Consider the following 12,800-nt stretch of genomic DNA (forward strand, 5'->3'; position numbering starts at 1 on the left):
AAGAAGCATGATCGTTGCATCAGTTGTTTGGCAGGACTCTAATGTCGGAAGCTAACTTACCTAAAATCCAGTGCAACTCCAAATGGACCAACCCACCAGTTGGTGTGGTTAAACTCAACACTGATGCTTCCATCTCTCCAAATAATCACTTAGCATTTGGTGGAGGTATTATTCGAGATTCAAATGGTAGTTGGTTGCTAGGCTTTTACCTCGGCGCTTAGGAAGTCAACAGTCCTTATAGCAGAACTGAAATCTATTCTTCATGGAGTCAGGCTTGTGAAACAACGTGGCTTTAGGAGACTGATTGTGGAGAGCAATAATTTAGAAGTTGTTAACGTGCTAAATGGCTCTCCTTTGGTGCATACTGTAGCAGCATGATACAAGCTATTCGTGTGCTGACCACTTTGCGCGACCCGATACGGAGGAGATTTTTAAGTCTTAGAAGAGCCACCCGCTAAACTTGTTCATGATCTAGTGAGTAGAGATACTCATAGTTTAAATTATTATAAATTATTAAAATTAAAATGACTGATAAACTGTTATAAAAATAAAAATATATAAATTTTATTAATAGAAATGATATATTTTAATAAAATAATTATTTTATTAATAGAATAAAATTTTAAAAATTAAATTATTTATTATTAAAATAATAAAAATTAAATCGTGAGTTTTGTTAAATTTCAAAAATAAAGTACAAATTGCATTTATAGAAACTTAAATGAAATTTTGATCTAAATTAATAAAGTCCATCAAATGCCATGGAAACTATAAAGAAAGAAAACAATATTTATCTAAATTTGATTCAGGATATATTTTTGATAAAAATATGTAAATTTGATTTATTTTTATATAAATTTAATTATAATATTTTAATGAAAAATTAAAGAAAAGTGGTCATTAAATTTAAACAAACTGAGGTAAATTATATTATACTACCTCCCTTACACAAAAAAAGTTGTTTTAAAACTTTTTATTACAAATTATATGTTATTTTGATAATTTTAAGGTAAAATTAATTTTTATTTTTTATATATTTTTATTAATTTTTTAAATTATTTATTATTAATATATAAAAAATAAATATAATTATTTAATGGGTATTTTAAATAAATTATTATAATTTTTTAAAATTATTATTTAAATATATAAATTTTAAATGACAAATATTATGGATGCGTATAGCGTAATTAAGACAAATTGATGGAGTCAAATATTTTTCATGTGGAGATGAAGGGAGTCCAAATGTAAAATGCTTATTTAATTGGTTTGTCCGTACAGAAAAACCCAAAACTGAATAGTTGGAGGCTAAGAATTCAACCTCGACCTTAGGGTCAACAACAATAAGGGTTTGACTCCTGTATTTGATTTTCCTCTCAGTCGCAGCAGAAGATGTGACTCACTGTGTGAAACTCAAGCTTAAATCTCCAACCGACCATTACTCTTTACACAAAATAATAATAATTAAAAAATAAATAAAATTACGAAACAAAAAAACAAGATTTTTTGAAAACACAACCCTTGGTCAAATACTCGCCAAACATGCCATTTCACAAACTTTTTCCATCTTTTCTTTCCCTTCTACTCTTTCTGTCCTTTTCGTTTCCGTCCATCCCCAACTCAATCCTCTCTATATATAAACCAATCACTTTTCTCTCCTCCATACTTGTCTCTCTCTCTCTCTCTCTCTCTCTCGCTCTCTCCTGTTTCCTTCTTCTCTTACTGTAATGGCTTCCAATGTCTTCATGCCAAAATATAGTATGAATCACGTTTCACTTTCAGGGGACAAGACACTCAGTTCCCATTCTTTTGGGAAAGTTGGTTTGCCTAAGAAAAGTATTAAACTAACCTCTTCTTCATTTGCTTCCTTTACACAATCATCAAAGCTTGTTGCTTCTTTTAATGCTACTGTACCTGCAGCTTCTTCCGCAGCCAAATTTGCTACAAGTGTTAGCACTCATACTTTGGCTCAACTCTGGAGAGAGATTCAGGGTTGTAACAACTGGGAAAACCTTGTTCAACCCCTTCATCCTCTTCTCCAGCAAGAGATCATTCGATACGGTGAGTTTGTCACCGCTTGTTATAAGGCTTTTGATCTTGATCCCAATTCAAAACGTTACTTGTCTTGCAAATATGGCAAGAAGAACATGTTCAACAAAGTTGGAATGTGTGATTCCGGCTATCAAATCACTAAGTATATCTATGCAACTCCGGACGTCAGTATTCCCATTCAAAATGGTGCTGCTTGTGGCCGCTGGATTGGCTATGTGGCTGTATCGTCAGATGATGCAGTTAAGAGACTCGGCCGGAGAGATATAGTCATTACATTTCGAGGAACAGTAACCAACAATGAGTGGGTTGCCAACTTCATGAGCTCTCTAACTCCTGCACGGCTAGACCCTCATAATCCACGCCCAGAAGTGAAGGTGGAATCTGGGTTTTTGAGCTTGTACACTTCAGATGAAAGTGACAACAAGTTTGGACTCGAAAGTTGTCGGGAACAGCTTCTGTCTGAAGTGTCAAGATTGTTAAACAAATACAAAGGAGAAGAAATCAGCATATCATTGGCAGGCCATAGCATGGGAAGTTCAATTGCTCTTCTTCTTGCATATGATATTTCCGAGCTTGGATTGAATAAACTCAATAATCCAAGCAAGGATGATATTCCAGTAACAGTGTTCTCATTTGGAGGACCAAGAGTTGGGAACGCAGGCTTCAAAGAGAGATGTGAGGAATTGGGAGTTAAAGTGTTGAGAATTGTGAATGTTAATGATCCAATAACAAAGCTACCTGGGGTTTTTCTAAATGAAAATTTTAGGGTTTTAGGAGGAAGATATGAATTCCCATGGAGTTGCTCATGTTATGCTCATGTGGGTGTTGAAATCCTCCTAGATTTCTTCAACATGCAAAATCCTTCATGTGTTCATGACTTGGAAGCCTATATCAGCAGCTTATTGACAAAATGTCCCAAGAGATTTTCATCAGAAGAAGATCATCATCATCACCATCATGATCATGGACATGAACATTGGGTAGATTTTCTGAATAGAGCCAAGGAGCTGCTATTGGATGCTCAAAGTTTTAACATGTTGCCTCTGACTATTGCTTTAAGCTATATCATAAACTTGGTTGAAACTCAAAGTGCTGAGTTCTTTATAAACGAACAAATCTTAGGATGGATGAATTCCTTGGCCTTGTATATTCTATTCTAGGTTTATAGAAGAAGACTACTAGAATTACTGTACATTATAGACGATTTTTACCAAGACTATAAACATATATACATGTGTTTGTGGATCAAGCAATTGTTTTCATGCAACAATTATCGGAGAAAATTAATTAATATGCAACTTATATTATTAATTAGCATGAAATCTAGTAGTTTGTAATGTTCATAACTTTTTTTTTTTTTAACTGAAAATTTGGGGAGTAAAAACTTGAAACCTCTTAAATTTACTCAAATGCACTTACTATCAAATTAAACCTGTGAGTGCGTAATGTTCATAACTATGTATCTTTTTATTTGGAAAGATTCATTTTCATATAAAAATTATGGATGATTTCATTCCTTCTAAAATTAAATAAAAAGAATTTCATTTATGAGAGAAGACCTTGACTTTGCAAGAAATTAAGCACTCCATATTTTCCGAAGTCGGAGAAGATCGTTAACATTTTTCCTTTGATAGGAAGAAATTGATGATAAATTTATTAGGTATTAGGTGGCTTAATTAATGCATGTTTATATCTTATAATATTGTTTTGATCTAAAAGATCAATGTAATTTTATTTTAACTTATCTAACTTTGGTTAGATTTTAAACTCCAAATCTACCAATTCTAAAGATAAATTCAATATCATTGAATTAAAATTCATTGATGTCTAATATAATTATTTTATTTTGACAAATGATAAAAATAAATATAATATTCACATCATTTTATATTTTAATTAAAATATTTAAATTTTAGATAAATTGACTTAATATTTATATTTGGATATAATTGATTAATTTTTAAAATCAAAATTTAAAATAAATAATTTAATTATTAAATATATTCTTGATAGATTTTTTTATAATAATAATTATAAATATTTTATAGTAGATATATTATTTAATTTAAAATAACACATATAAAAGATAATTAAGAATAATATATTTATTATAAAACTTTTATAATTATTATTGTAAAATAAAATCCATCTAGTACTGAAATTATAAATTATCTATTTAACAGTTAAATTATTATTATTATTAAAATTAAATATATTCGTTAAATATAATTAAATATAAATTAATATGATGTATAAAAGTGAAATTATTTTATTTTTAAAAATAATAAATATTATATTTAGTATGTGATCTGAAGTTTAACATCTTAATTTTTTAAAATTAATTAAAATTATACTTAAATGTAAATATAAGATTAATTTATCTCAAATTTAAATTTTTAAATTAAAATATAAAATAACAGTTGAGTGGATTAACCTTTTATTTTAAAATTTAATATATACAGAAATATACTAATAAAATAAAGGCTCAACTATTTTTACTAATAACCTTTTTAAAGATAAAAGAAGAAATCCTCTCCCATTATAAATCTTTTAACACTCTATTTGAAATAAATTATTAAAAAATAATTTAATTAAATTCTCGCACGTTTTAAGTAATTTTTATTTCTTTTGAATGATTTAAAAAAAGAAAAAATGATTTTTTTTTCATTCAAACATGAGAATTAAAAAATAAAAGTGATTGATATTTAATTTGTATAATGATGCGACAAAATTAGTTTCGATATTTAAAACAAATAGACTGTTCAAACGCTATCACACAAAAAGTGTTTTAGTTATAATTTTACTATAAGTGTCAGAATCGCTATTAAAATTTTAATTCGAAAAATTCATACAGATATTTACGTTTGATATATGCTTTTGGCTATGTAATAGCTCATCACACGATCTAAAAACATTGTTTAGAGCCTCAAAATGACCTTTAAAATTTTTTTATCAGTATTTTCGATTTTATATAAGACAGACGTTATATTTTGTGAAATAATTTATTTTCTAATAATGAAATTGATTAAACAGAAAAAAAAAATCAAATCGAATAAAATGGTTGTCCACACATAAAACATACCCTAACCCATAAAGCGATTAAGAACTGATAGAGAAGTTCATGATCATTTTCTATATTTATGAGTTTTAGTTAAATTAATGCAAAATAAATTTTTAAAAGTTAATAAATTAAATTTGGGTATAACATTTCTTCTTTACAAAAAAGAAAATCAATTCTCTTTTTTGTGAGTAATAATAAAATGTTCACTCACTCAATGCTTATTGCTTTAGAGCATATTATAATCTGTTTAATACCGTAAACTCCTCTTTTTTAGCTTGATTATTCTTCTTTCATCTTTAATGTATAATAATAAATAATATATTATCAATAAAATTATAATTAATTAAATCAAAATTAATCGAATTGATAATAGAAAATTAAAAGGAAAAATTTTAAAATTACTGAAAAAATGCAATAAAATCAGAAGTAAATTATCAAAATAACCAAATTTCGTTAGTTTGATAATTATATTTGTATAATAACCCAAAAAATTAAATTATAGGATTTGTTATCGATTAAAATTGTAAAAAGTATAAAATATAATAAGTATCACATAATTGTAATTTTGTTTATCATAATTTTATAATATAAATTTATCATTTTAAAAAATAAAACTAAAGTATTATATTAAATTATTGCATGGCATTCATAGAGCTAAAAAAGATAATATAAATCCTAAATATATGGAATATAACATAAGCTTCGAAAAAATTAATAATAGTTAAAATTAAAAAGACATGAAAACTAAAAATTATAAACTATAGAGTATACATATCATATAAAAATAAATATACATCTAAATTAACCAAACTAAAATTCTTGGAAATGAGATTACTAATTTTGTATATATACAGTTTTAAATTTGTACAAGAAGAAAATTAATTTGAGATTATATAACAAATAATTATTAGCTTGAGTTCCATTTAATTTTAAAAATAACTTCTAAAAGAATTTTAAGTAGTAAATAAACAAGTTTAAAAATAATTTTTAATTAAATTTTTGTGTTCATTTAATAATAATTAATAAATCGTTGTTTTAATTTTATTATAATAAATATGTGATGGGATCATAATAATGACCCAAAACTATTGCCATACAACAACCTTATAGTCTAATGAGTTGACACGTATAGAAGTCTAACCCATAAAAAGGAAGATTAGGACACCATAACACTCAGTACTTTACTAAAATTTGTCATCTCCTGAATAGGTCGAGTGTTTATAGAAAATTACCGTTTGTCCATCCAATCAGTTTACTAACTTGAGCATTAGAGTGGCTGCGCATAGTCCCATGTCACCTCATATATTCTCTTTTGCAGATTGACTAATCGCAGTTCAGCTCTGTCCACAGACACATCATTTGATTCTATTTTCCAGATATCCCTTGAATTTCTCTTGTTCATTTAGATTAAATATGGATTCTTATTCAATTTCTCTTAAAAGATATTTTTTTTTCTTTCTTTCTTTTCTCTCAAATGGCTGACAAGTCATGAGCTGCTGTTAAATCTGCAGCCAACAAAAGGGCCATCATTTCCTGCACCCCTGAGAATGGACAAAACACACCTTCTACGGTCAATGAAACAGACATCAACAATCTGAATAATTCAGAGAAAATGGTCCAATATATTAAAAAGCTACAAGTAACTGTCGAGCAGTATAAGACTTGAGAGAATGCCTCATTCATAGCTCCTAGAATAAGGAAGAAGGCTTCCATTGAGATCCCAAGGACTTGGATGGAAGCAATCCAAATGCAGTCCAAAGGGAAGGCTAAGCTAGAGGATTAGGAATTATTGGATGACGCTCCAAAAGGCGTCGATTAGAAGCTGGTTTGAGCTGTGCAAATGTACCAAAAGGAGTAAGAGGAGGACTATGGTCTGAACGATGCCTTACTCCTATCAAAAAAATCCTTGCAGAAACCTTCCCTGCCAAATTCAAGCTGCCAAGTTTGGATAAATATGATAAAACAGTAGACCCCAAAAGCCACCTAACAATCTTTAGAACAATGATGCAGCTTTAAGACATTAATGATTTTGTATTGTGCCGAGTGTTTTCATCCACATTCACAAGTTTAGCTTAGAAATAGTACCAACATCTGAGGTCAGGTTCCATTCTAAACTTTATCTAATTTGCTATGATGTTTAAATACAGATTTATCACCTGCATACCTCCTAAAAAACTCTTCTCTAACTTGCGAAAGATCCGCTAAGAAGAGGAGAGTCTTTAAGAAGTTTCATTTCATGTTTCAACACTGAAGCGATATTAGTGGAAGAACTAAATCATGAAATAGCGAGGTGCTGAAAAAGGAAACTTGCAACATCAAGTTTATGGATAGTTTGATTAAGAATCCAGCCGTCACCTATCAACAGCTTATGGATAAGGCTCAAAAATACATATGGCTGGATGATGAAGTTCAAGCGTTGAGAGAGGATAAAAAGTTGGGCCAGAGGAAGACTCAGAAGTTAAATAAGCAATGCTATGAAAGTGAAAGAAGTTATTTAGTATCACGGAGTAGGAATGACCGAGGTAAGTTTATAAACTATACTCCACTAAATGATTCACGAACACACATATTTATGTGGATTAAGAAAAATGGCAAAGCGGTCAAATGGCTCACCAAGCTTAACCTCGACAAATCAAGCATGTGAGACAGAACAAAATATTGCTATTTCATGAGGATCATGGGCATATTATAAAAGAATGCATGCAACTAAAGGATGAGATTAAAAGTCTCATTAGAGAGGAAATTCTGAGAAGATTTGCTATAAAAGATAGAGAATAAAAGAGGTTAGAACATAAGGTAAGAGCACTGGTCAATCCTGATGAAAATGAACCCGTAGGGGTTATTCATGTAATTGTAGGAGGACCAAGTGGCAACAAGGGAAATAGAATGCCACAGAGCATCATCTCCTGAGTCAAACACTCAGTCTTTAAATGTAGAATATAGTAAAAATGGGGATGTTGAGACTGGTGAGTTTGATAAAAACTGAAAGGGACCCTAAGGTTCTCGATGTTATCCACTCTGGTGCTTATAAGTTGGTCAAGTTAGATGATCGAGTCTTTTAATTATTCTTGAAAGAATGTTTGTAATTTATGAAAAAAATATTATCAATAAAACTATAATGTATTTTTCAATCTTTTTTGGTATTTAAATCAGAAATGATGGATGGATGAAAGCGTGGAGACAAGAAAAATGCCACAAGGCGGGTAACAGCTAGGCGAGCTACAAGGCGGTAACCACTAGGCTAATTATCAGGTATTAGTCCTGTTAACTAAGATATTTTATGCCAAAGTCACGAGGTGGATATCCATCAGGCCGATGACTGGGTGTTAATCCCGTTAACAATTCTTCTGAGGTATTTTATACCAATGCCACAAGGCGGGTAACCGTCAGGCGAGCGTCCGGCTGTTAGTCTCACTAATCAAATTTCCAGGGCATTTTATGCTAACACCACAAGGTGGGTAACTTTTAGGCGAGTCACAAGGCGGGTATCTATCAGGCACTTGACCGAGTGTTAGTCCTGCTAATGAAAATTTTCTAAGGTATTTTTATGCTAAGGTCACGAGGCGGGTATTTGCCAGATCGATGATCGGGTGTTAGTTCCATTAACAATTCTTGTAAGGTATTTTATGCCAGCGCCATGAGGTGGGTAATTGTCAGGAAAGCGTCCTAGTGTTAGCCCCGCTAATTAAATTCTCAAGGCTTTTTATGCTGACACCATAAGGCGGGCAACCGCTAGGCGAGTCACGAGGCAGGTATCCTTCAGATACTTAACGAGTATTAGTCCCGCTAAATAAAATTATTCAAGACATTTTATGCTGATGCAATGAGGCGGGTAACCGCCAGACGAGCCACAAGGCATGTATCTGCCAGGTACTTAATCGAGTGTTGTCCCGCTAAATGAAATTATTTAAGGCATTGTATGTCGATGCCACGCGGTAGGTAACCACCAAGCGAGCCACAAGGTGGATATCCGCCAAACACTTGACCGAGTGTTAGTCCCGCTAAATGAAATTATTTAAGACATTTTATGCCAACGTCACGAGACAGATAACCATTAGGCGAACCACAAGGGGGGTATCCGCTAGACACTTGACCGGATGTTAGCCCTGCTAATAAAATTATTCAAGGCATTTTATGCCAACGCCACAAGGCAGGTATTTGCCAAACCGACCACAAAGCGGGTATCTACGCACTTGATTGGGTGTTAGTCCTGCTAATGAAAAATTTCTAATGTATTTTTAGGTCAAAGCCACAAGGCGGGTATATGCCATGCTTATGACCGAGCAATTGTCCTGACAAATCAAATTTCTAATGCATTTTATGCTGACGCCAAGAGGTGGGTAACTGCAAGTGAGCCACAAGGCGGGTATCCGCCAGGCACTTGACCGGATGTCAATCCCGCTACTAAAAAATTTCTAAGCCATTTTTATGCCAAGGCCATATGGCGGATATCCGTTAGGCCAATAACTTGGTGTTAAGTCTCATTAACAATTTTGTTTAAGTCATTTTATGTCAAAAGGTGAGTATTACATGGTATTTGATCGGTTGTTAGCCCCATTTAAATAATTTTTTTCAAAGTTATTTAAGTTCTATTTAACAATTGAAAGTTTTGGATATATTTTTGATCGAGTATCAATCCTACAATACTTAGTAAAAATAAACACAAGATGGAAAATCAACTCGTGCATGCTGCATGTCCAAGATCGTGAAGGCAACTGTAATTTTTGAATTTGAAGAATCGAAGACCAGTGGGGACATTTGATGGGACATAATAATTGCCCAAAGTAAACCATAAGTTGTCGTTATAGGACAGGACCACATGGTAAGAGTTTAATAAGCTGACAACAGAAGTCTCACCTATAGAAAGGAAGACCATGACTCATAACACTCGATGTTTTACCAAGACTCGCCCTTTGTCAAGTGTTCATGGAAAGTTACCGTTAGCGAATATAATCTAGTAAATCCCCATTACATCTATAGATGCGAGATCCCCTGTCCACTAGTCGGGACCAGTCGTATTTTCAAGAGATTCGATAACCAACTCTATCTTTTTATAATATAAAAACAAATGTGTATAGAGTTCAAAGTACGCTTTCTTATACACTCCTTCTAAGTTAAAATACAATTTATTATATTCGTTCATGCTATCAGTTTACTGACTTAAGTATTGGAGTGGCTGCCTATAAACGCCAACCATTTTGCATATTTTCTTTTATAGATTAATTAATCGCAGTTAAACTCTATTCTCAGCCACATCAATATTTTATAAATTATTAAGGACTAATAAAAAATTTTTGAAAAAGAAATTAAGGAAAAAATTAAAATTTATTGGAACTATTAGTAACTTTTTTTAATAATTTATTATAGAGGTTAATAAAAAATTTAAAAGACTCATTAGTAAGTTAAATAAATTTTAGTATATCCGATTAAGAAATTAAAAAAAAAAAAAAATGTTTTGGGAAGCTCCCCTTCACCCCTTCTCCGCCCTTAATTCTTATGGTGAGAAAAGAAGGGGCTACCTCTAGTTTATGTAGCTAACTACCTCTATGTAGCTCACCATTTATTACGTAGTGCATTGAAACTCCGTTAAATTGAAAAAAAAAAGTCAATTTTTTAAATTACATTGTAACAAAATAAATATTTTTTATACTTTATTTATTTTACCGAAAATATTTTATACATTAATGTTTGAGTATTTTAAAAAATAAATTAATGAAAAATATTTTTTTAATTAAAAAAATACTTTTTCTTTTTAAAAAAAAGAAAGTTGTTTGTCGTATTTTAATAATATTATAAAAAATATATATAAATTTATTAATATATTTTATTTTTTAAATTAAAATTAAACAATAAAAATAAATTATATTATTAAAAAATATTTCTCAAAAATAAATTACTTTTCGCAAACAAACAACCCCTTAATTTCACTTTATTCTTAGGTTACCTAATTTTCTAGATAATATACAGTAATTTTAAATTCATAATAATGAGTAAATTATAAATTTATTAACACCTTTAGGCTCCATTCATTTGTATAAAAATTATTTATTTTTAAAAAATATTTTTAACAGAAAATATTTTTTATAAAAAAGATTTTTGAACAAAATAACTTAATTTTATTATTTAATTTTAATTTAAAAAATAAAGTATATTAATAAATTTATATATAAAAATTTTAATAAAATACCTTGTTCAAGTAAAAAGTCCCATTCCCTACAGTACCAGACCTTGAAGCTAGTATTTTTATATAAATTTTTTTAAAAATAGATATAATTGAAAGGTTAATAAAAAATTATTTTTTTAATATATAAAAAAATAAAAATTATAAAATAAATGGGTATATATTATAAAAATAAATTTATAAATAACTATATGAAAAAAGAAATTATTTATTGATATGATATATTTATTTTATTTATAGTACGTCATTATGGCAACAAAATTTCAGATCATACCAACCAAATCGGCTTGTAGTTATTTCTTGGGTTGAAGTGATAGAGCTACACCTTTGACTTTGGTCGGCAAACTAAAATTAATTAATGATATATTCTGAAAAAGTAAACAAGGTCAATTTATTATTTTTTACTTCGATACTTATTTGATTTAAATGAAATGAAAACTGCTTGTAAGTTTCATATTTTGCTTTATTAGTATGTACAATTTAATTCTGTTGTTATTTTTAATTTAAATTAATCATAACATTAAAAATAATTTAAAATAAAAATATCAAAATTCATTATAATTTTTTTGTTAGTAGATATTTAATTATTCACTTGATAAAAATCTCAAAATTACTTGTTATAAGATTTGATTGATCATGAGTATTTTATCGGCTTAGTTTAAAACTAAATCGAATTAAATAAATTAAAAATTAAAATTTTAATATTTATGAAAATCGAACTGAATTGATTTTAATCAGAAATTGAATCGAATCGAACTGATTTGATTCAGTTCGATTCTGTTCGGTTTGATCGATTTGAATTTTTAATAAACTTTTTATTTTTTAAACTTTATTTTTAATATTTTAAAATTTAATTAAAAAATTTTAACTTTAATATATGATTTAATCTCTCTATATTATTCAAAATAATATAGTATTATTATTAATCGGTTTAGTTTTATTTTTTATTTTTTTTCTAATAAAAATTAAAAGAATTAACCGAAATTTTTTAAATTAAAAATTGAATCAAATTGAAATAAATAAAAAATCATACTAAATTTTTAAATTAATTCAATTCGATTAATTTTTTCGATTTAAACTGAATATTACACTCCTATTTTTAAATTAATTCAATTCGATTAATTTTTTCGATTTAAACTGAATATTACACTCCTATTGATCACCATCGAGAATAATTATCAATTATTAAAATATTTAATGACTATAAAAATAATTAATATCACCAAATAAAGTTTAAGTTAATTTATTAATTCTATTAAATTAATTTTATTAATTAAATTATAAATTGAATTTTAGAATGTCGGTTTGAACGTCATTAATAAATTTGACTAAAATTTATGATGCTTTTATCCTTGTTAATATGTTAATTCCGGTATGAATGTAATTAATTAACTTGACTAAAATGAATCATGCTTTTATCTTTATTTTTCTTTTTCTTATCAAAATTACAGATAAGCAGAATAAATTGTTATTATTTTTTATAAAAAAAATACAATTAAACTAACA

At 28.8% G+C, this 12,800-nt stretch overlaps 1 protein-coding gene across 1 annotated transcript; it reads left to right on the top strand.

Annotated features, from left to right (window-relative positions):
• Positions 1-1,727: 1,727 nt before the first annotated feature.
• On the top strand, positions 1,728-3,212 carry LOC110614192 (galactolipase DONGLE, chloroplastic). The gene has a single exon (XM_021755693.2). It carries the CDS (start codon positions 1,728-1,730, stop codon positions 3,210-3,212), a length of 1,485 nt encoding a protein of 494 aa, XP_021611385.1.
• Positions 3,213-12,800: the final 9,588 nt, after the last annotated feature.

Source organism: Manihot esculenta, chromosome 4 (assembly GCF_001659605.2).
Source record: "Manihot esculenta cultivar AM560-2 chromosome 4, M.esculenta_v8, whole genome shotgun sequence".
NCBI lineage: Eukaryota > Viridiplantae > Streptophyta > Magnoliopsida > Malpighiales > Euphorbiaceae > Manihot > Manihot esculenta.